Here is a 25723-nt window from a genome sequence, read left to right as displayed (position 1 = left end):
TGCAGAAGTAACACAATGTAATTTATTTTCTCATCGAGGGAGTACTTCTATATTTACAAAGCTTTCACTGGGAAAAAATTGGGAAGTTGTGGAGAAGTAATGTCATCCGTCATGCAGCAATTTGAGAAAAAAAAAAGCACTCATAAGTTGCAGATTCCTTTCTACATGAACTTCAGGCTGCTTGGAGGATTTCTCAGCTGTGCACTCTGTCAAAGCTCTTTCAGCCACTGCAGGTTGGGCCCAAGTTTGTCCGTGGGGTGACTGGGAACATCAGGTAAATTTCCATCATCCCGAATGGGAACTGAAAACAATGTAGAAACGGAGAGTAATAATAATTAGAACAAATCATGACAGCATGGTGTGAGACCCTGAGAAAGCACATGATCTGAAGGGAATACAGCATGATAATAGATTAAGTAGAATTCATATTTCCATTATCAGAACCTGCCATTTGGTTACTGGTCAATAAAATATTTTAGGTAATAATATCTGTATGTGATTACCAATGTTTGATACAGTCAACACCCAGTGGGTTAGGAGAATAGAGACAATGGAATTCTGCCCAAATAGGAAACCTTTACGAAACCTGTGATAATTAATAAAGCTAATATCGAGAGACTCTAAATCCCTTGTAAGCAGTGTAAAGTATAAAAGGTGGTGTGGTTCTGAAGAGGTACCAGCATAGATCTGTATTATGGGTAAACGCTTAAATGCATTGCTAGGAGTTACATCCGTACATAAAAAGACAAAACACTAAAATAGGGAGGCCTAACAGTACAAAGATTAACCTGGGCCACAGTGGCCTAGAGGTTTGACACATATTCCTCTACTCATCTTTCAGCTATTAAATCTCAGTATATGTTTACATACAGATGGGAGCAGGGACTGCAAACAAGCGGAGAAAAACAAGTATTACAAAATAGCAGGACGTCAACATGCAATGAATTTCCCTTACCTGGGTACCAGTATGGTGTAGCTTGGTTTATTCTTGCTGAATACTTGGTGTATGGACTCAAGAGTGGGGCAACAACAGCTAAAAAAAAACATAAGGCAACAAAAATGTAATACTTTAATGTGTCTATGCAGCCTGCAGCACAGTTTTGCAGTACTCATTTGATTTAGACTACAGTTGTTTCTCTCATATAAACAACTGTATTCATTTTGTTATCTCTTTAATGATGAAGGCTGCAACAAACTGGAAGCTATGCACCGATCTTGTAGAGCTTGTGCTTAACATATGAAGAGCAAATATGCTCACTACCACAAAGAGACAGAGGAGTAGGCATGGACAGATAAGGATTTGGAAAGTACATATATCTACACACACACACACTGTTTTAGGCATTAGATCATATTTGTACTGGGGGAAAAACAAAAATGGTCAAAGTGACATTCTAGTTAGGTGAAGAAGTTGGCTAAAACTTGACATTTTAAATTCTAAAAACCACAAATTCACCAGATAATTGAAGTATGTATAACTCGTGCCCTTGCCATGTACAGCGTTGTCAGATTTAATTTCAGATGTCATAAGTGATGTTGCCAATGAGGTCATAGAAAATTTTATGAGTAATCTAATATGTGAGGTCATAAGCAGAACATGAGGACCTAGTGGGCCAGGGGAACCCTGCCCCCATATATGTTTTTTTTCATTCTATGGCACAGGGACCAAGTCCCTGACTCGTAAAAGGGCTGCTGAACATCTTTCAGGGCTCAACAAAATCCACTCGCCCGCTCACATTTGCGAGCCAGATTTAATCAGGAAGAGCTATTTTTTAGATCCTACTTGCACTTTCTGGCAAGTAGGAAGACAAACTGACTTTTGACCTCTGTCTCTGAAAGCAGAGCAAATGTGACAAGATAGCAAGATTTAAAGGCATCTTTATTGCTCACAAAGTGAACGAGCAATAAAAAAAAGTCATTAAATCTAGTGAACTTGTTACATTTGCTTGGCTTTCAGATGCAGAGGTCAAGTGCATTACATTTAGGTCGAGTAGGTTTTTTTATGTTACTAGACCTGCAGGTCTAGTAACAATTGTATGATTTTTTTTAACCCAATCTTTGTTGATGTTGACAGCAGCCGAAAAAAATTATCTTTTGATCTGCCTGCCCCCTATGTATGATCCGGCTGCTAGATATATCTATACATTTTAACCTTTAATTTCTCAAAGGCTACTGAATGAATTTGCACCAAGTCACGTAACGAACACTTTCTGGCTAAAGATCTATCTTTCTGACAAATTTGGTTTAATTCCGTTTAGCTGTTTTGGCTGTAGTGCTGTTCACAATTCCTATGGGACATTGCCCATGAAAAACGCGTTCTGGGTACCGACCTTTTCTTCGTTTCTGCTTAATGGATCATCCTGAAACTTTTCATGGATGAACCTGTTTTTTTGGAAACCCTAATCTAAGTACATTTAGAATTTAAAATCAATTTGGAATTAAAATGTAATTTAGAATTAAAATAACATAACATAAGTATTTGTAAAGCGCACGTTCACCCCAGCAACAGGGCATCTTGGCGCTGAATAACAGATGTATATTGTAAATACATTTAAATTAATCTAAATTCACCTTTATGAATTCTATAAGAAGAGTGATTTCAGTACTGAAATCAGGGCAAAATGCCGATGGAGTTTTGTGAAGTAGTAGAATTTCTTATAGGAATTGCAACAGCGGTCTATTTTTTCAAGCATTTTTTGTAAATGCAGGAAGAAGGAAAATGGATCTGTAACTGCTTGGAGTAGCTGGATCTATGCAAGGCTTCTTCAAAAGGGGCCACACTTGGGTTTGTTTTTAGCACAGTGGGACAAACCCTGCCACTAAGAACTGAAAGATAGTTAAAAAATGGAATAATAACAGGTGATGCTACTTTTAAAATATCTGGTGGACAGGGGTCCAATGGTGAGGCTGCTTTGCAAGTCGCTCCTGCCATAGCAGACTTCTAAGGAGATGTTTTTTTTTCTAATGATCTTAATCTTGCAGCAGGGTAAAGAAACAAACTAATTTTAAAGATCTCACTTCGGGCGTTTATTGCTTCTGACACTTGAGAAGTAAATGTACGAGACTGTGCTTACTGGTTAGTTTTGCAATCATTCTTTAAGACACAGTTGCATAGCACTAGTACACTGCTGTGACTAAGCATAATTTCTACTGTGCCATGTGATACCAAGATGTCCTAATGCCTTTTTAGAATATTCACCCTAGTGCATTGAGAGCTTTGGTGAAAATCATAAGTTATGAACCATAAGCACCTATAGCGCATACCTTCGTGCGCATGCAAGCACTGGTGTATATTTGGCTGAAACATGTCGACCTACGATGTGGGAGACCATTTTATCACATTCATCATCAACAATTTTAACCCTACCCAAGGTATCCATGATTAAACCAACCTTAAGGGACAGATTACCTTGAGGCAGTTTTAACCCACTCACAAAAAAAACCACTCCGCTGTAATTTAGGCATCGCAGCACACCCAAGATGCACTAGACGTCATGAGTGGGAACCCAATAATGAAGTATCCACTAACAAGGTTAGTGGAGGAGGGTTCTTTAAAAAACAAAAAAAACGATTTTTTCCCTTCTTGAGACAAGAGTTAGAGGTATTCTTGACACTATATAAGTAGCAGCAAACTCGTTTTCGTTTTATTGTCATGTTTACAAAGGGAAGAGAAATGAACATCTCAACTTAAATCATAAATATGGGGATATGGGGATTGGATAGCTCTAACTGCCCCATTTTATTAACTCGAAAAATAAAGAAAAAATATTGTGATGAACTATAAAATATTACACTATTAGTCAGGATAGGTACAAGTATAATGATAATAATATTGCTGCATATAAGCTTTTTGTTTATAAACAACTTTAGATTGAAACTGGCATAGTCTTCTTTGGATAGCAGCAAATATTAAAAGATTTTTCTAAAAAAAAAAAAAATATTCTCTGAGCTGTGCACAGATATATCTTACCATTATGTAAGCGTGTATATAAGAAAATGTCCTTCATTTTGTGGACCTGCTGCTCTTGAACACTCAGAACTTTTCTTTCGTTATCAAGGGATGCTGCTGATTTTATCATCAGATTTGCCAACAGTGTGCAACGAGTGGACTATAGGAGGGAGAGATGGACTGATCTCTGTAAATAAGACAAAGTGGGCAGTACTCCAGGTGGAGGAGGATTGTTCATCGGAATCCTTAATAAGAGTTAATGGGACTCTGCATACCATTCGTCCCTCTCAAAGTATAAACAGATGAGAAAGGTTTGTACTTCCATGGGGGGCAGACTCCTGGTGCCAGTTAATCTATATAGCAGTTGAGGTTCTCTTGTTTGGTTTTTCTATTCATCATTAATGTGACAGCAGCAACATTTAGTACCCTGCTTAAATAAACAAGATACACTGTAGATGTTCAGCTCATGACAGGCTACAAAGGTTTGTTTGTTGCATATGGCCAGGAAGCAGCTTTCTTAACTTATGGGCATGTAAAAAGACCTGTTACCACATGAGCACATAAAGTGCTGCCACCAACCATTCGTCATGTCACAGCTTGGGCAGAGGGATGGAGTCACATTATGAAAGAAGCTCTATTTTGATTGGATTCCATCTCCAGCAGAGTCAAATCCACCGCTCATGAGTGAGCAAGTAAATCCAAAAACAAAAAAACTATAGAGCTGCTGCCCGGGTACACAGGTTGCAAGTCCCACATGCAGGAAATAAACCCATTATGTAAAATGATTAAATAAGACACATAGCAGCACAGTGCTACTATGCCTATTACTTTCTACCATATATCTCTTAAGAGTACCTTGTCATGTACTGGGTCCCAGACAGATACTCAGTCTGAGCCTCCCGCGTCCTTTCAAGCTTTGCTGACTGAAGTAAGGCCACATTAAGAGCGTGGCCAAGCCACGGACTGGAATGGCCGTGCTGCGTTGAAGCTCCGTCCCCATATGTCCAGAGCGGCTATGATTGAGGCGGAGACATCGTTGCACCCAGGAAACGTGCATGAGCATGGACAGCTCTGTGACGACGGGGGGTGCATGAGCCGGCCACTAGATGAGGTTCCTCGGCGAGGCTGCGCAGGAGAAAATGGTGGCCTGATCGGAGGCGGTATGCGGCCACTAAAGTAGCCGGAGCTGCTTTCCAGCATGAGTGGGGACCTGCGATGCTGGTAGGTGCCCGAGTGCCGGTCTGGTAAGCCTCAGCTCCCCCCCCCCCCCCGCGAACACGGATGCTGAGGCGAGGCCTGCCTGGCTCCGGTCCGGGATTGAGACTGCGCTGCCTTCAGACTCCTGTGGCCCTTCCTGCTAAGTAGGTCGCGTGGCGGCTGAGGCGGCGCGGGCGCGATTGCGGGGGTTGTGCCCGAGGCTGCCCGTTGCCCCCGGTGCCCGGAGTGCCTCTAGTGCGGGCCTGCTCGAATGCGGACCCTGCTGCACAGCTGTGAGGAGTGTTGTCAGCCTCTGCTGCATAATCTTTCAGGGCGGATTTACCTCTTGCTGGCTCCGGCATCACCCCCGACTGTGTGCCTCTTCCTTCAGCCCCGCTTCTGACCATTGCTCTTGTCAAGCATCGACGTTGAGAGGCAACCTGGGAAGGTCCAAGACACCCTGCAGACTCCCCCATAGTCCTTGGTCCAGTCTGCTGCCACAGGGGCAGTGGACTCCAGTAGGCATACACTACAACAGCACCTTCCTGACCACCGCTTGGGGCTTGTCGTACTGCATCGGGGTGTTTTGGATAGAGTGGCAGTTCAATATCCTTGGTGGCGTGTGGAGGTCTATGTGTGTGTTTGGTGTCACTGTGGGACCTTCCCTGCCTCAACACCCCTGACACAGCCTGGCACATCCTCGGCACCCCTAGCTCAGCCTGCCATATCCTCGGGCGGACACCGGCAATAGGGTGGTCCCTCATTGCACCTCAGGGGCATGGGTCGCAAGGTCCCGCAACAGAGGACACTCCTCTTTGAGAGGCTGGCGGAGAGGACCACAGAGGAAGGTACCGACATGGCTGAAAGAGCTGTGAGCCCCGCGCGGGACGCTTCCACCACGGCCTCCCCAATCGAGTGGTTACAGGAGATGAGACGGTTTTAGGTCTTTGGACAGTCGATTCGACTCCCTGGACAAGATGCTGGAGTCGATGGGCGCAAAGATCCAGGCACACGATGGGCGTCTCGACGTGGCAGAGGCACAGATCTCCAACATTGAGGATGGCACTGCACAGGTTACTAAAAGAGTAGACCGTATGGAACGCATTTTGAAGGACGTGGTCATCAAAAATGAGGACGCGCGCAGCCGCCTAAATAACGTACACATTCTTGGGGTTCCGGAGTCCACAGCTATGGGTCGTTTGAACCTCTTTGTGGAAACTTTACTGATGGATATGTTTGGGAGGGACTCGTTTACACCTGGCATTATGGTGGAGAGGGCCCACTGCACCCTTGGGCCTCGACCTAACCCGGGCCTCCCTCCCCGCCCTCTAACAGCCTGCATCAAGAACTTACGAGATAGGGACACGGCTCTTCGATTAGCCAGGGAACGTGGGGACACTACCTGGCAAGGCTCAAGATTGCACCGTATCCAGACTTCACAGTAATGATACAGGAGGCTAGGTGCAAGTTCACCGGGGTGAAGGCCACCCTCAGGAACCTTGGACTGAAATACGGCATGCTATATCCTGCTAGTCTCAGGGTGGAGGTTGGGGGCCGGGTTCGTTTTTTTGACAATCCTAATGAGATCCAGGAATTCTGCCGCACGTATTAAAATAAATCTGACCAGTCAAGAGATGACAGGGACGGCCCGTCCCCTCCACATAGCGGCTCCGTTGCAAGTCTAGAACTGTTCTCGGACTCCGGTATTGGGTGACTTAGATGGGTACAGCCTCTGCTTTGTTTTTTGTAATACATGGGGACACATTTCACATATGATACACAGTCGTTCGGCTGTCGTGGCGTTGCCACCCCCCTAGGTGGATACCGTGGGTTTATTTTGGTTGATTTTAATGTACCTGTTTAAGGTAGAGCTTTTCCATTGGAAAGTTGATTGGTATTCTGTTTGTTTGCAGGATGGGGTAGGCCTCGCCTTTATTGAAGTGAGGCTGGGTGGGAGGTGAGGGTAGGGTCAAACGCTTTGCTTATTGATTGTCTTATCAATTGTCTTTGGTATTGGTTTACTATTTTTGCAACGACATACGCCTGTATCGGATTACTTCACTCGCACAGATGGCACAGCCAGGTTTAAGTACAAATCCCTCTAATTTGTCACTGATGTCATGGAATGTCAGAGGTCTCAACAACCGGCGCAAACTACGTCAGGTATTACATAATTTGGATAGGCATAACATAGACGTTGCTTTCCTGCAAGAAACGCACTTACCAGTTTCAGATGCAGCGCGTTTCGCCTCCAGCTGGGGAGCGCATAGGTATTTCGCACATTTTTGTAATTACCCACGAGGCACGGCAGTGCTTGTACACAAGAGAGTCCCTTTCAGCTACCAGTTGGTCGTCGGAGATAAAGAGGGGCGATATATAATTGTAGTGGGGACATTGATGGGTCACAGGGTCAATTTGATGTGTATATACGCCCCCAATACTGACTCCCGGGAATTCTTTCATGAAGTACACACCCAACTCTCTAAACTAGATCCTTCTCGGATTATGATTGGCGGGGATTTTAATCTTATTTTGAACAAAGACCTGGATAGTACATCCTCCTCCCCCGACACGAAACCTAGAGCGCGGCGCTCAGTGAGAGACTTATGCAACCAGTGTTCGTTGACTGACATTTGGCGCAGGTGCAATCCTACCGCTACAAATTACACGCATTACTCAGGGCAACACAACACTTGGACAAGGATTGATTTTTGGCTGATCTCCCCAGGTGTGGCCCACTGGTATCACGCGTTAAACATGCTTCCTAGAACATACTCGGACCACTCCCCGATTCAGCTTTGTCTTAGAGTCCCACGCCCAGAGGGATTCGAAAGGATATGGCGCTTCCCTAGTTGTGCTCTTCTGGACGACCTGTTCTGTCATGAGGTCAGTGAGGCAATAGAGGATTATTTCACTCTTAACACGGGCTCGGTGGACTCCTGGGCCATGCTGTGGGAAGGGTTCCAAGCCTACATCCATGGGGTATGCATTTCTAAGCACGCTGGGGTGCTCAAGGCTCTAAGCACCACCCTCGCAAGGCTGGAGAGTGACCTAGCAGCGCTGGACAGTGAGGTGCGGTCTGCTGCTTCAGACTCCTTCTGTGGGAAGAGGCTGGCTCTTCTCTCAGAATACAGGGAGGCAGCGGATCAGGAGATCCTGTACCTAGGCAAATATCAAACAGCCCTTAGATACGGCGAGGGCGACTGTCCAGGTCGCACACTGGCTCTGACCCTAAGGCCGCCCTACAGCAAGGCATACATCACAGAGATTTGCGACATAGATGGGACTCTGCTCACGACTCCCACGGACATCAGAGACAAACTCCTATCGTACTACACTATGTTATACACATCTAGTGCTTCGTGGTTCCTCTGCCCCAGGGCTTGATGGCTTTACTGGGGAATTTTAGAAGGCCTTTTCAGATCTGCTCACACCAAAGTTGATAGAATTGTATGCTGAGGCCCTGGAAAAACAAATCCCGCCTCCCACGTTACGCGAAGCAGTTCTAATTCTTCTTCCGAAACCTGGTAAAGACCCCTCCCTGTGCTGATCATATAGACCCCTCTCGCTGTTAAATATAGATTATTAAATTCTGGCAAAAATTGTTGCTAACAGACTGTCACAGTTAATGGAGTGTATTTTCTCCCTTGCGCAATCTGGCTTTGTTCCACATTGCTCGACCTCATTAAATTTGCAGACACTGCAAATTACTACACTACGGTCCTACACAGAATAAATCCCTAAACTCCGGCAGCGGCCGTTCTTCTTGACACAGAGAAAGCCTTCGACGAACTTGAATGGCCCTTCTTTCTATCCATTATGCGCCGCATGGGCATGCCTGCCGGCTTTATTGCCACTGTTGATTTATTGTATAGTCGTCCTACGGCGAGACTGCGCATAAACGGCACGATCTCCGGTCCCTTTACACTAACCCGTGGCACACGACAGGGTTGTCCTCCGTCGCCCCTTTTGTTCATTCTTGCCATGGACCCTTTGATACGACATTTCCAGGAGCGTCATCTTCATAGGGGGCTGCAATTTCGGACAGGCCCCCTTTTGGTCTCATTGTACGCCGACGACACCATTCTCTATGTTAGGGAACCACACCTGAACCTTGCCCCGCTAATCCGGGAAATCCTGCGTTTTGGACGGCATTCTGGGTTAGGTATTAATTGACACAAATCAATTATCTTTCCATTGACTATTGGCACGACCCCTTGGGAATGTGAGTTTCCGTTAGAATGGTGCTCGGACTCCGTCAAATATCTGGGTATCCATGTACACCTGGATCCAGACCAGATTATTAGTCTTAATTATGGAGAAGCGATTGAGAGGCTGGAGACTCAGGTGGAGAATTGGTTACGACTCCCTTCATCCATGGCAGGAAGGATAGGCATAAGTAGGATGATTAAGATGATGGTCCTACCCAAGTTTTTGTATCTTTTTAATAATATCCCAACCTGACCCGGCTGGTGTGGGGGGAGGGGGGGAAGGGGTTCAGGCGGCCACGAGTTTGCTGGAAAATACTTACCTTGCCATATGATAGGGGCGGATTTGGTGTGCCGGATTTTTATCTCTACTACCTAGTGGCGCAGTGTAGCTACGCCTCTGCTTGGTACCACCCAGACGCACGGATCCCATATCTACGCCCAGAGGCTGACTTTGACATCCCTGAGCCTATAGCGGCTGTTCTGCCTAGAGGGGAACCTAGGGATCCGGTCGACATACAAACAATCTCGACCACCAGTTGGGCTTGGAACAGGATCCTCCGCTACACTGGCACCTTTGTTTTATATTCTTCGGCCCTTTCGCTCCCAAATGCCCGCTGGCTTCCCATCACCAGTGAGAAGTTGGAACAACGCACGTTAACCAAATTTGACATTACCAAGATCGGGGATTTGTACCCCAACGGGCATATATTCTCGGACGCTGAGGACGCTCGTTTGCAAGAGGCTGCGTTCATGGACAAATTCGTTCTCAGAAGGCTCTACTCCGCATTAAAAGCTACGATCGTCGGTTTCCCAGTGGAGCCGAACTCCTTTACACCGTTGTCTTTGATTGAGAATCAGAGCGGAACACACAAATTCCAAACTTTACAAATTATGCACAGCACAGGTCCCAATCATAGACAACAGACTTCGAGCAGAGTAGGAGGCCGATTTGGGACGTCCAGTGGACCGTCTGCTGTAGAGCCACAAAAGACATTTCACTGAACAGCCGCCATAAATTATTGCATTACAAATTTCTCCGTAGAACCTACATGACACCAGTAACATTGCATAAAATTGACTCAGATAGGCCACATTCATGCTGGAAATGCGGCGCTCAGCATGCCGATTTTGCCCATCTCACTTGGACATGCCCCCGCATAAGCTCATACTGGGAACAGGTGCACAACACTTAGGGACCATTCTTGGGCTCACACTGGTTCCTATACCGGAAGTGGCTCTGTTGGACTACACGGTTAACTTCCCTAAAAGGTCCAGAAACTTGCTTCCCTTGGTCTTCTCTTGGCAAAAAGAGAGATAGCGGTGCTCTGGGGCAGCAAAGCTGCTCCCACGCTGCAATTCTGGCTGAATAGCTTAGCACATTGCAGTATAAATAGCGAAATATACTCCAGCCTATTGCCCAGCGAAGCCCGCCCTAGGGATATCTGAGACCCGTATAAGGCATATATTGACGCCCTGCACAATCCCTCCACTTCCCAGCCACACTCGGGGATGGTACCCAAGGGTATAGGATAGAGCAGTTGGATTCCACAGGACTAGGCGATATATGGCTCTGTATTGCACTGCTGCTTCTGTACGCCCTCTTATTACCAAGCCCGCTTCTTTGCTGTTCTGGGAAGGGTAGCCAGCGGCTTGCTGACCAGATCCGGATGTTACAACAGGCGGGGTAGAAATGCTGTGACACTTGATAGGCTGGTCGACAAACGTTCGACATGTGGGGTGTTGCATACAGTATTGCGCTAATGACATTGCATGGCATATGTGTTCTTTACAATGTAAACTGTGCATGATAACATGATATCTAGGCTGTACTTACCAAAGATTACTGTTACGGATGAACCATACATCCTTGTTCTTGATAATCAATAAAAGATAAAAGTTAAAAAAAAAAAAAAAAAAAGTAAGGCCACATTCCCACCCAATTCCAAGGACGCCTTTAAGGCATTCAGTTTTCTTCTCCTCTGTATTGCCTCTTTTGACAGATCTGGAAAGATGTGTATTTTATGCCCCATAAATGACAACTCACCCTTAATGTTCACTGCTTCTAGGTTCTTTTACCCATCGCCTGTGACTCTAGTTAAAATAGTACATTTCATACTCTCCATTACATCCTCAGACCATCCAGGACTCTTTCCTGTAATATTTGTCCTTAAGAATGTATCTCTTTTATGGCCCGTTCTAATATTTGAGCAGCAATACGGGGGTGATAGGGGGGGGGGGGGTATCACCCCCGTATTGCTGCTCAATACCCCCCCCCCCCCCAGTCCCCCCCCTGTGAAGAAGTCCACCCTTGGGTGCACTCAGCATTTCACTGCCTCCAATATTGTCCGCTGATGAAAGCGCAAAGTTTTTGTCATCCCCTCTCATAATTCCACAGTCTAAGACAACCCAACCCAGAGGAATAGAAGTGTAAACGGGGCAGGGGGGTGAGGGGGGTGTGGGCGGGGGGAGAAGGAAAGTAGATAGTCCCCTCTTTTTCATTCTTTCAACAGTCACCTATATGAGAAAAGGGTGCTACACGGGTAAAAGTTGGTCTCGGGTCAGCAGGGCCAACACTTCTATTTTGGTTTGGGCTGTAGAAGCTCATCAGTAAAGCCAGCATCTTGACAGCAACCACTGATACACCTGAATAAGCTAAGTTTCGACAGTAAAAAAGTACAGCTGCACTGTTTTTGTTGTTGTTGCAAATACTGCCACTTGTCCTTGGCAGAAGGAAGTAATTAGCCTATACCTTACCACTTAGTAAGCACCTATTCGTCCTACAGATTTCAAAAAGGTCATAAGTAATTTGAAAAATTTTAAGACATTAGAACTTCTTATTTTTAAATCACGATTGGACATAACTTACCGAAAATTCCAATAATAGCTGAAACAGTAATGACTGGCTCCTTTGCCCACGCATTTTTGAGAAAGGCGCCGATCTCTGCATATAGAATAAAATTAATACAAGTAAGAGGATGGCTCACTAAACTTTGAGACACACTAAAAAGTTTACATTTCAGCTTTCTGCTGTTATAACACTCGTTCTGTCATTAGCAGTCAAAGAAATCTCTATAAGAGATTTTTTTTTAACATCACATCTAAAACAAAGCGTGCAGTCATGAATATGCAAACTTATGCATAGATGAAGGACCGGTCATCATGCAGGGAAGCCCCATCAGAAGACCATCTGACTTTTGTCGCTCAACAGGCTCTTGAAATGCCCAAGTTTGGCCTTCGTCCCCATTCTCTGGTAGTGGCTACACGATTTCAAGAGGATTCCCACTCGCGAAGTCTTTATCGTTTCTTTTCATTGTCAATATACTTATGATGACTAGGGACACAACACACTGAGCCTTCTCCATTAAAATGGTACATGCCGTCCTACCCCATTATCAAGAAGCACGAAGCAACCCATCCCATAACAGCTTTACTGTTTTTATTTTAGCAGGAATCACTAATCTGTTGTCACCAACATTCCTCCTGTGACCTTTCCATTACTGAGGACTCAGGAGAAGATTCTACCAGGCAGAATCCTCAGCATATACAATCAATCCATCAGGGTTTTGTAAAGTACACTACTCACCCGTTAGGGTCTCAAGGCACTGAAGTGTGGGTGTGCGAAAAGCCAGGTCTTGAGGTATTTTCTGAATTGGCGCAGTGTCTGGCTTTTCCGGCGGTGATGGGGTAATCGTTCCAGGTCTTGGCTGCGAGGTAGGAGAAGGAACTTCCACGCGCTCTGGTCCTGTAGAAGTGTGGGACGGTGGCTAGGGAGAGGTCGGCTGAGCTATCTATTGGGGGCATGGAAGGAGATGCAGTCGTTGAGGTATTTGGGTCCGGTGCCGTGGAGGGCCTTGTAGGCATGTGTGAGCAGCTTGCAAGTTATTCTTCTTTCGATGGGGAGCCAGTAGAGGTCGCAGAGGTGTTGGGTGCTGTGGTTGTGCCGTCAGATAGCGAGGATCAGTCTGGCTGCGCCGTTCTGGACGGTCTAGAGTTTGGGGAGAAGTTTTTTATTGTTTCTGGCGTAGAGGGAGTTAACGTAGTCCAGTCTGCTGGTGCAGAGTGCATGAGTGACCGTTTTTCTGAAGTCGGGTGGGGATCAACTTGAATGTCTTGCGTAGTATGCGGAGGGTGTTGAAGAATGCGGAGGAGGCGGCGGCGTAGATCTGGCGATTCATGGCGAGTGAGGATTCCAATATGATACCGAGGTTACGTGCATGGTCTGTCGGGGTGGGTGGGTACCCGAGGCGGAGAGCCACCAGGTGTCTTCCCATGCGGAGGTAGTGGAGCCGAGGACTCCTATTTTCTCCAAGTTGAGTTTCAGGCAGCTTTTCCTAATCCAGGTTGATGGCTTTCATCCCTTCTTGGAAGTTGTGCCTGGTGATGTCGGGTTCCTTGGTGAGGTTGAGGATGAGCTGGGTGTCATCGGCGTAGGAGACTATGTTAAGACCGGGGTTTCCGAAGATGGTTGCGAGGGTGGCCATGTAGATGTTGAAGAGGGTGGGGCTGGGTCGCATCCTTGGGGGTACTCCGCATCTGATCTCGGTCAGTTCTGAGAGGAAGGGCGAGAGTCATTCTTTCAATTCTGCCTGTGAGGAATGATAGTAACCAGCTAGGGCCTTACCTTTAATGCCGGCGTCATGGAGTCTGGTGGCTAGTGTGCGGTGGGAGACTGTGTCGAAGGCTGCTGATAGGTCCAGGAGGATGAGGGCTGCCTTTTCGCCTTGGTCGAGGAGGGAGCGGATGTCGTCAGTGGTGGCGAGGAGAGTGGTCTAGCTGCTGTGGTTGCTGCAGAATCCAGATTAAGAGGTTTCTAGGATGTAGTTGGCTTCGAAGAAGTGTGCTAGCTGGGTGTTGACGGCCTTTGATGACCTTGGGTAAGAAAGGAAGCAGTGAGATGGGCTTGAAGTTTTTGAGGTTCGTTGGGTCTGCGGAAGGTTTCTTTAGGAGGAGGGGGTCGACTTTGGTGCACTTCCAGTTGTCGGGAATGTGGCGGTCTCGAGGGAGCAGTTGATGGTTTGAGGTAGCTCAGGTCCGATGGCTGTGGCGGCCCTGTGGAAGATGTGTGGCAGGCAGGGGTCACAATGTGCTCAAGAGTGGATGCTCTTCATGATCTTTAGGGTGTTTTCTGTCGTGAGTGAGGTCCAGGTAACAAGGGTCTGTTGGGTGGCGTCGCTGGGGGTGGGGGTTGGGGCGGTGCAGAGGTCTTGGTCATTGAAGTTGCTGTACAGCGTCTTGATCTTGAGGTGAAAGAAGGAGCAGAGTCTGTTGCAGAGATCTAGGGAGGGAGGGAGGGACGTCAGTTGTTTCACTGTGGGGTTTTGCACATTCCTGTATGATGGAGAACAGTTCCTTGGAGTTTTGGGTGTTGGAGAAGATTATGTCTTAGAGGAAGTTTTTCTTTTGTGGATTGGATTAGTTAGGGGTGTGCTGTGGTGGCTGTTTTGTCGGCGGATTGTGCTTCTGGAGTTTTGCTGTTTCTCCACGTCTTTTCCAGTCATCAGCAGGAATGCTTGGATTCTTGGAGTACTGTGGTGAACCAGTTAGCTTCCTTGTTGTGTCGTCTTGTGGTGTTCTGGAGGGAGGAGAGTGTGTTGGCACAGTTGGCATTCCATTGTTGGAGGTTGCTTGCCGCGGTGTTGGCGGCCATCATAGTTGGGGTGGAGTGCAGGTGAGGGCGGAGGTGTGGTGCTCTTTGGAGACTTTGTTCCAAATTCTGCATGAGAGTCAGCCCGCGTGCTTGTGTGCGGTGGGTTTACTAAAAGAGAAATGGATGCAGTGGTGGTCAGTTCAGAGCAGTTCTGTGGTGTGGCTGAAGAAGATGCTGTTTCCTCGGGTTAAGGTGTGTGTCCCACGGTGGGGGTGGAGACGAGTTGCTTCAGCCCTATGTTGGTGAGGTTCTCTAGGAGGGCTGTGTCGCTGAGGTTGTCAAGGTGGAAATTCAGATCTCCGAACAGTACGTAGTTCTTGGAGTCGAGGGCCTGAGGTGCGATGGTGTTAGTGAACAGGGTGCGGGAGGTCGTAGCTGGGAGTTCTGCGTAGAGTTGTTCTGGGCTTGACCTGGTCCTGGAAGTGGATGTGTTCCATAAGGGGCGAGGAGTCGTTCGATGTGGAGGTCGTCAGTCAGAGGGAGCTTTTGTGGGGGATTGCGTGGCCTCCTCCAGGGTGGTTGTAGTGGTCTTTCCTCTGGATCTTGTACCTGTCGGGGATCGCAGTTGCGATGTCGGGTGCGGACCTGGCGTTGGTCCAGGTTTCTGTGAGGATGGCGACGTCTAGCAAAAGGGTGTTGAGGTCCCAGATTTCTACAGCGTGTCTGTGCAGGGAGCGTATGTTGAGGAGGATGCAGCTCAGTGGTTTGGGTGTGCCGGCAGTAGCTGTTGTGGTCTGGAGGTGGGTGAAGGTGCTGTGGCAGTGTCGGCAGGAGACCGGGCCTTGGGTGATGCTGGGCGCCGCGAGCTGGCAGCTGTTGTTGCGTCCAGGGTTGAGTGCGTGGAGTGTTGCAGAGGTGTAGGAGTGGGTGGTCGTAGGACCAGGGTCCCTGGCGCTGGTCGGCACAGACATGCTTTCCTTTGGCGCGCCAGTGGTGCAGCCACAATTAAGTAGAGGTCGGGGGAGGGAGAGCAGCTGGGAGGCGGGAGCAGAAACACGCTGGGTTGGAGGGGCCGCAGAGGAGGAATCGTCAGGAAATGAAGCAAAAAGGCAACGGGGAAACAAATAGGATAGTGAAGGCAGCAACAGAAAAGACGGCACGGACAGAAAAAAGGCAGAAACAGACAAAAACAGAAAGGTACAAATATAAATAATAATAATTAAAAAAAAAAATGAGAAAAACAAACAAACTACAGAAAGCTGGTGGAGTGGACCAAGAGAAGAGCAAGGCTCTCCCACTGCACCACCAGGGATGAGGCGCAGGCAGGAGCATGTGGGTGAAGGAGGGCCTCAAACATCTACCTGGAACCAGAGAGCTGCAGGGGGCAGAGGCACAATGATGGAGCTGAGCGAGGGGAGAGCAGTTTCCCTGATCAGGAGTTCAGAGGTCTTTGAACTGTTTAAGCTGCCTTTTTGGCGTTGACAATGCTTGCTGCCAAAACTGCATCTACATAAAGAAAACATCCATTACCAAAGCACATAGGTTGCGCTTTGCAGACCTATTTACTATACCAATGTATTTTACCAATGCAGTGTACATCGTGCAAAAAAAAAAAAAAAAGGGTTAAAGAAAAATGAGATGCCGCCGTCACGGTTACTTGTCGTGTCATTCTGTAGGCACGAGCATGTGCAATGACGTATGCGTACGCCACCATGTATGGGGCACCATGCATGCGTACATGTCCAGAATGATGGGTTATCATTTACTTTCTTTTTTAATAAATCTTAGCTGGTGAAAGCTGCTTACATTGGGAACTTAAAAATTAATGAAATTCAAAGCATGTGAAAGCGCTTTTCTTGTCGCCCAGCACCATGTCAGCCAACGGGCCGTCTCAACAAAAAAAACAAAATGTAAATGCCCACAAGCGGTGGTGAAACAACATAGGAACTTTAATGAATCATGGCATCCTGAAGAGCATGCTGATTATTTTAAAAGAACTTCATTATCAGAATGGGTGCAGGTAATAAGAGATATTGAGGAAAGTTTGTCCTGTAAAATACCAATTGAAAATGGGCTGCACCAGGGCTGTGACCTAGCCCCCCCTGCTTTCCTCCTAGTTTATAGCAGAATAACCAGCAGCACTGGACACAGTAGGAGGGTTTAGCCCCAAAATGAATGGCATACATGAGCAACAGCTGTCTGAAGCACAACTCAAGAAGACAGAAGTCCCTGTCCTCAGACCCACCCCCTCTGCATGGGACAGCATCTGGTGGCCCTCTGCAGCACCCCTACTCCCACGGACCACGCCTGGAACCTCGGCATCATACTCTACTCCTTCCTCACCATGACCCGACAGATCAATGCCGTCTCCTCCTCGTGCTTCAACACCCTCCGCAAGACTTTCAAGTGGATCCCTCTTGAATCCAGAAAAACCATCACCCACGCACTCAACCAGCAGACTGGACTACGGAAACGCCCTTTATGCCGGAATCTCCAGACCATCCAAAACACTGCTGCCAAGCTTATCCTCGGCATTCCACGACAGAAACATCACCCATCACCTACGAAACCTCCACTGGCTCCCCGTTGGGAAGTGAGTCACCTTCAAGCTACTCACACATGCCTACAAATTCCTCTGCCGGACCCCAATACCTCAACAAAAGAGTCTCCTTCCACGCACCCAAGAGAAACCTCTGGTCCGCCGACCTAGTCGAAACCCCGTGCATCCGCAGAGCAAAAACGCGTGGAAGAGCCTACTCCTACACCGCGGCAAAAACCTGGAACGAACTCCCGCTCATCAGACGTTCCCCCACTCTGCACACCTTCAGGAAAAGCCTCAAGACCTGGCTATTCAGCTGATTACTGAGCTGCACGACCTCCGATTTACCCTCCCCCATCCCCTTGAGACGCTCACAGGCGAGTAGCATGCTTCACAAATAACTGATTGATAGATACATTTGGCATGCTTACTATATGCAGACGATCTTGTCATTATGGATATGACTGAAATAGGACTACAGAAAAAATTTGATGTTTTATGGAACACTGTAACAAGAAAAAAACTAGTGATGAATTTGGATAAAACGAAAGTGATGGTGTTTGGGAAAAATGGGCAAATATGAATGACACCTAGGCACTAGCACACTAGAGACAGCGGACAAATATAAATACTTTGGAGTATAGTTTAAAAGAAGCTGCTGTGGAAAGAGCACATATAAGCATTAAAACAAGAGAATTGGCCTCAGTCAGAGCTCTCAAAAAATTCAATAAATATTATGGTAGTATCTTGAGGCCTGTGCTAAATGCATATGCAGCTATGGTTCTCCACAATTCCGCTACGGAGTTGAACTGTTAGATCCAAGTGGAAAGCTGGATTAGGAGTACGAAGAGGGTAAATGTCTAAAAAGCCTGTTGTCATTACCCAAGTCAACAATGATACAGGCTATAAGGATGGAAACTGGTGTACCATCATAGGGTCACTTAGCTGTTGCAATAGTGGTGAGATTCTGGCTTCGCCTAACAGGCCATATACCAAAGGTAGCGACACACTGTAAAAATTAGATCACATATAGTGAACTGCATTGGGCCATGGGAGTAGGAGAAAATCTGGGCAACATATACAGGAGACTAGGACTGAATATAGACAAGACCTGGTAATCATGACTATAAAGAGGGAACTTCGCACTTTAACAATAAAGTTAACCAGAGATCAAGACATGGGGTATTTAAGGAGCAAGTCATCCACCCAATTCTCATATGACTCATAGCAAAATGATGAATGGTTCCTGTACATAGAGGCATTACCCAACTCCAAGCTTAGGTAAAAGATACTAAGGTTAAGAACTGGCTTAAGTCCCCAAGACACAAGTAATGAGGTTAAAAATTGTCACTGATAGAAGCTCAGGGAAACTGTACTGTGGGTTATCAGCCAATTGTGATTGTCTGCATATCACTTTGGACCGTCCAAAGGTACTGTTAATATGAAAAAAAATGTAAAGCCACTTATTTTAAAGTACGGTATCCATGAGTGCACGCAAGCAGCTGTTCTTTTAACTGATATGCAATACCTGCATGTGACTTGTACCTTGGGGAGATATATTGCTCCTGTGAGGGCATTATCCCAATTTTAAGATGTGCATTAAGGTATCTAGGGGTAGCACTCTTAGGGATACATAGTATTTGTAGCATATTTGTTTGTTTGTTATAAGAAGTAACTTTTAAAGGATTTTATAAAGCATTCTTCAGGATTGCGAAATTGAGTTTTCATGGTGCATGTGGCATTTCGTCTATTTTAATTTAACACGAATCAGGGGTTTTATTATGTAATATGGTGTATATTGCTTTTACTGTTGTTTAAAGGTCATGGTCTAAATAAACACTATTTTTGACTTACTTGGGAAGGGACAACCTATGCTGCTTTTACTAGCACTCAGATTCTTCCCAACCACTCACTCACTCAGGGTGGCCTAGATTTGTATTGCTCTCAATTAGTCACATTAAAAGAATAAATGAGGCGCTGTCGCTTCTACGAGATCCAGTGTCGCCCCCTCCAACAGTCACTATCTAATGCACAAAAAAACCTTTATAAAAGGTTCTCATGTGTAAAGTATACGAACCTTTTAAACCACTAACTTGTATCAAAGGTCCACAGGATGGCGAGGACGGGTCATTGTCACCCCTACATAACCTGTCATGGTAGCGTCAATCTCTCTTACAAGAAGGGCATTTAGTCAGTTCTTTATTTACCGTTCACGAGTCGCAGTTGACATTTCTTAGTCAAAATATTTCAACTGAAACTTGAGCAGGGCATAGAAATGACATAAGTGATGACGCAAAATAAGTATTCAATTACCGGTTTCCTGCCCAGACTCTCCAAAATACCCCCAACAGAACTTTCAAGAGCAACTTTATTTTGAACGCCAGTAGCACATCACTAAAAACGTAACCATTTAAACGGTAGTGTCCACGGACACCTACCATAACCAAGGTAACCGGCTCAATTCCCATGGTCACAGACACTCATTCCAATATCATTCCCCGAAGGAGACACAGATACCCAAATCTCTGCTACAGAAAGGCACACCCTTCCAACCGAACAAGGACAATATCCCAGACCTAGCAATCCCACAGTCAACCCCTCTGCCTCTTACACGGGCATTCTCAAGGCGCCCCCCCCTCCCCCACACACTTTATAGGCCAGGGTCACACCCTTACAAGAACAAACCCCACTATCACATCCTTTCAAAATAATCCGACACCGCAAATACAGCAACCATGGTCACCTTTCGCCAACTATCTCTTCCACGAGAGGACAAAAAATAGTCTCCTTGACAGATACTCACTGCTCGCCATTTTCACGACGAACTCTCACCCGGCACCAAACCTCAGAGACCGCTGGGAACTGTAGTAAGTACACACACTAAGGTCAACTATGGAACTTGACCCGGACGTAAAAATATTCCAGTAAAGGGCACTACTTAAAAAACATTTCTGGAGTCCTCTATTTAAGGGGTCCAGTGAGTTAGAAAGAAACCCGTATATGACTCTAATATGCCTTTTATAGACGTAGATTGTCTCGTAATTACAACAAGACCCACGGCTTCTTGTGTACGGATACTCTCCACCATTCCCGGAGGTGGAGTTAATGGTGCACGGCGTGAAGGTGGCGCTTTCCATTGGTTGGAGAAACTTGGAGGAAGGGATTGGTTGGGAAAGATATAATCGGTTGAGCATTGGCCGTGGTGTTTTGAAGAAAGCTTACTGCCCCGCCCCTCCTTTCGTCACAGGGGGGCGGGTGGTGGCGGGATGTTGTATTGAGAAAAGAGAGAGAGAACAGGAACGATATTTGCCGTAGTGTGCAAGAACACGCACCCTTGGGCAAAATGTATCTCCGGTTGTGCCAGTAAATATTGATTTGTGCCGGTTGCTAAACATTGGGCCATTTTTAAATTGTACTTTGTGCTATTGATGGAGCAGGTAGTGCAACATTTTGTATACCTCCTCTATTTTTGCATGAAAATACTAATTATATAATCTATTAATTATAATATTATTAAACAAGTGTTGCATGTATACTGATCAACATTATTAATACTAAAATACACATGGGATTTGCTAATTGCATGGCTAAATAACTCTTATGACTAAAATCTGTACGCATATTAACAATAGTATATGTGGTAATAGAATACTGCATGATATATGTTGCTTTGTGATGTTGCACCATTGAGAAGGATCGAAAAAGGTGAATATAATTGCTTTAAATGTTGCTATATGCTAGATAAATACAAGCACATAGATGGATTAGCAAGGGGTTAACATTAGGATCACCATTTCCATGAATTTATTATTCTTTTGTGTTTGTTTCGCTTAAGTTGGCATTTGGGCCTAAATCCAATATGGCCGCTGTCACCACACGCAGAAGTGGCCACTGTCTCATGAGGCGCGAAGTGAGCTGCGCATGTGCAAGAAATCTCCTAAACCTCGTAGCGACCTTTGCACAAACTGTCCCCGGTCAAGGAGACGAAACGGGACACTCGCCAAGACACGGGAACAATCAACCTTACAGTAAACCGGAACAAGCCGATACTTCGCTAACCAATGACCTCACCCCTCGAACTGTACTGAAAATCTTGGAATATTAGTCGTACGATCTCAACCAGCCAATCACGACTGTTCTAAAGTTTAATATTGTATCTTCTATGACTTGTTTTATTATAAAAAGGATAGTAGAATAGGGAGGGTGTGGATGATGCGGATGATGATCTCTCTTTTTTCCATTTATCATTTTCCACGTTCGTTGTGACGCCTTTCCGAAGATCCAGATGCTGCCCGATCACTTGATGACTGCAAACTTTTTCTAAAAATCCACGAACTATGATATATGCTTGCACGATTTCTGGTCCTTTGATAAATTGGGACTGTAGCGTGCTGAGCAGAGGACTTTGAGCTTTGGCCTGCTTTTCGGACAATTTACGACAAATTTTGGTTATGCAGAGCCAATGAATTAGAGGACTTCAAATAGCCAGATTAGGTAAATATGATGTTCTGTGATTTATTTGAATTGATCTAAAACTCTAAACTTTGGCGAGACAAAAGCAAATATAAATCACTATGAAAATTTAGATAAACAGATATTGATTAACAAGAAATAAGAGTTTGTGGTTTATTAAGGGAAATAAGGATTCTGAGTCTTAAATTGTGTTTTAGCTGGTTCTAAATCACCATCAACCAATCCAACTAAAATGGTCCATTGACCAGGTGGGTGGAGTGCCTTGATGTTTGAGACTAGGGATCTGTAGGCGAAGGATATTAATGTATATATATATTGTAAAATAATTTTTCTCTCCCTATAGGTTATATAAGGTATTTCTCCCACATGTCCAGCGCTTGAATTACTCATCCCTCCTGTGTGTGCAGACTTGTGAGAGAGACGTATGAGTATTGGTGTTATGGGCCCCACCAATGACTGCGTGTGTGAATGAGCTAGTGTGACGTCGGGTCTGCGACGCAGGGAGGGTATCGGTAAATGTTATTCCCCATTTTTCAGTCTTGCGCTGGATCACTATTTTTAGCATAATTGGGCTAGAAATTTGAGTTAGTAACAGGCTCAGTCTTAGCTGCTCTGTCCACTATTGCCTGGTAGACCTAGAGCCACCCTCTAAGAAGTGTGACTGCGTCTTTTAGAACAGCAGCGTGGTCACAGAGGTTTCCGCAGAGTCCTCTCAATTTACTCGCTTCCCTTGTTTATCTGCACTTGCAAACGCTTCTATTAATAATCCAAAAATAATTGTGATAAGCATTCGATACAGTGACTTGTCATGCACGAAAGTGTCGCTTGCTAATTGGTCGGTGCATCATTCAGTTTGCAAGAGAGTTTCACAGGTGGGAGAAGGGTGCCACAATGGTGTTTGTCCAGTTTGCGTAAAATACACATAGAAGTAAAATGCTTTATTGAGAATAGAAATTTGGAGTCTCCCCAAGCTACCTGAAAATGTCTCGTGATAGGCATTTCTCAGGAATCCAATCTATATCCCATAACCAATGCTTCCAGTGCACGAAATGCTAGTGTTAACTCGCATTTCTTTCAAGTCTTAAAACTGAAGGTGAAGCACAATTCACAGGAATGAGTGACGATCTGTTTCCCAGCTGATCGTGATTAAACAGGTGTGGATAATAAATGAGTACCACAAGGGGCCAATCTTGCTGGATACTGGGGGTAGGAACGTTTTTTTTCTAGCACACAACATTTAAATTAACTGCAAGTATTTTAGAATTAGGAACCCACAAATGAAGCACATTTTTTGTTAATTCTTAAATGTGTTGGAAACAAATACTTTAATATGATCAAAACAAACTAACACCAGGTGATGCCATTTCCACACATCGTTTGTGCGCTGTTTAGTGTTGTTAATAAAATTGTATGGTTGTGCAAATGTAATGGTCATTTCAATTGAAAATATATTGTTTGTAATGACAGTGTGCAACCATACTATGCCTACTCCACTCCACTCTATGCCACTCCAATCTGCTCTGCACCACTTCATGCCCCTGCACTTTACTTTGCCCCACTCCACTTAACACCACTATTGCCACTACACTCTACTCCACTCTGCACCAGCACACTGTATGTCACTGCACTCTATGCCTCTCTACTCTTCACCATTCAATGCCAATGCACTCTTCGCCACTGCACTCTACAGCACTCCAGTCTAGGCCACTCCAGTCTACTCTGCATAGCTCCACTCTACGCCATTCTGCAACACTGCAGTCTACGCCATTGCACTCAATGCCAATACTGTCCACCAATGTACTTTACTCTGTAACATTCAACTCTACACCTGTGCACTGTACGCCAGTCTATTTTACTGTGCACCAATGTACTTTATGCCACTGCACTCTACACCACTTTACGCCACTTTAGCTTACACCACTCAACTCCATTTCACGCTGCTGTGAAATAATATACGCCACTGCACTCTGCCACTCTACTCCAATGCACTATACACAACTGAACTCTGTGTCAGGGCACTTTACTGTACGGCACTGTACTCTAACTCTGCGTCACTGCACTCTATGCTACTTTACTCTGCAGTACTGAACTCTATACCAATGCACTCTACGCCACTCTACTTTGCATCACTACACTCAGCATCACTACACCTCTGCACTTTATGCCATTCCACTCTGTACCACTCTACATCACTGCACTCTCTGCCACTCTACTCTGCATCACTACACTCTATGCCACTCCACTCTGCACCACTCTACACCACTGCACTCTGACATTGTATCCCATCACACACAACTGCACTCTATGCTACTCTGCACCACTCCACACTGCGCCACTCAACACCTCTACAGTCCAATCTACACCACTGCATTCTATGATGCTGCATCTTACGCCGCTGAATTCTATGCTGCTGCACTCTACGCCACTGCACTCCACGTCCCTATACTCTGCAACACTCTGTGCCAATGTACTCTAAACTGTTCCACTCTACTCTATGCCACTCCACACCACTGCACTCTACGGCACTGCACTCTTCCACTGCCCTGTACGGCACTGCACTCTACCCTGCACAACTGTACTCACCACCACTGTACTCTACGTAACAATTCTACAAGACTGAACTCTACGCCAATGCTCCATAGACCTCTGCACTGTAATCCACTGAGCTCTACATCACTCCACTATACACCACTGCACTCTGCAGAAACTCCAGTCCACCTCATTCTATGCCACTATACTCTACAGCACTATATTCTACTCTGCACCAATCTACACCACTGCACTCTGTGCCACTCCAATCTACTCTGCAACACTCTAATCTACACCACTTTATTCTACTGCGCTGCATTGTACACCATTGACTTCTATACCACTGCACTTTACACCACTACTCTGCAACACTCAACCCCAATGCAGTCTACGCTAGTCCACTGTAATCTACACCACTCCACTACATGCTACTCTACGTGACTTCACTCAGTGCCACTCTCCCTGACTTCACTCAATGACACTTCACTTAACTGCACTCTACTCCACTCTTCGCCATTCCACTCTATTACAGTCCACACCACTCTTCTCTATGGCACTAACTTTTAACCATGCTGAACAACAGCCACGCTGGTGTACAGCATGATTAAAACATTTTGGCAAAGCCAATAGCTCTTGCATTGGTGAGACTTATTGGCTTTGCCAATGCTTGTTCTTATCTGTAGTGAAAAGTTTTATACTGAGCTTAACAAAACAATAAAGGTACAACATGGATCGCAGCAGAGCAACAATCCTAAACACATATAAGTTAAGGACAGATGGCAGTAGCAGAAGGAGCATAACACAATTATATCACCCATACAGGACTGGTACAGTAGGAAGGTTGGATCCTTCTGCATGGTTACTCCCACTTTGGATACTGGGGTAGCCTTATCAGTCCCTAGTATATGGTACTAAAATCCCCAAGGCATAGGTACCCCAGAGGTCTCCCATGGGCCAAAGCATGTATTATGCCACCCATGGGAGACCATGCAAAATGGAAATTCAGGCCTGCCATTGCAGCCTCTGTAAGTTGGTGCATGCACCACTTACTGAAGATATAGGTTTACTATATCTAGGGGTCACTGCACTTAAAACCTATAAGTCATCCATATAGCAGGGCTTTGCAATCCTGAAGGCAGGGTGCTTGGTTCTAAGTGAGAGGGTGCCCCTACATGACCAGGACACCCTTGCAGCCTACGGAGTCAATTCTCCCGGGTTGTCAGTGAAGCAGCTGTATA

At 45.8% G+C, this 25723-nt stretch overlaps 1 protein-coding gene across 1 annotated transcript; it reads right to left on the bottom strand.

Moving 5' to 3' along the window:
- NDUFA3 (NADH:ubiquinone oxidoreductase subunit A3) lies at positions 1–20593 on the bottom strand. Its single transcript, XM_085616412.1, has 4 exons — positions 20287–20593; positions 12224–12298; positions 956–1033; positions 1–301 (listed from the first exon to the last, which is right to left on the bottom strand). The coding sequence occupies exons 1-4, from the start codon at positions 20294–20296 to the stop codon at positions 210–212; spliced, it is 255 nt and encodes an 84-aa protein (XP_085472538.1). The 5' UTR covers positions 20297–20593; the 3' UTR covers positions 1–209.
- Positions 20594–25723: the final 5130 nt, after the last annotated feature.

This window comes from Triturus cristatus, chromosome 7, assembly GCF_964204655.1.
Source record: "Triturus cristatus chromosome 7, aTriCri1.1, whole genome shotgun sequence".
In the NCBI taxonomy this organism is placed as follows: domain Eukaryota; kingdom Metazoa; phylum Chordata; class Amphibia; order Caudata; family Salamandridae; genus Triturus; species Triturus cristatus.
This window is presented reverse-complemented; position numbering and strand designations above follow the sequence as displayed.

Excerpts from the sequence above, each read along its gene's own strand:
- NDUFA3 (XM_085616412.1), bottom strand. Across the intron at positions 1,034-12,223 it reads AGCTATTATTGGAATTTTCG|CTGTTGTTGCCCCACTCTTG; the intron begins GTAAGTTATGTC and ends GTTTTTTTTTAG. Across the intron at positions 302-955 it reads TACACCATACTGGTACCCAG|TTCCCATTCGGGATGATGGA; the intron begins GTAAGGGAAATT and ends CATTGTTTTCAG.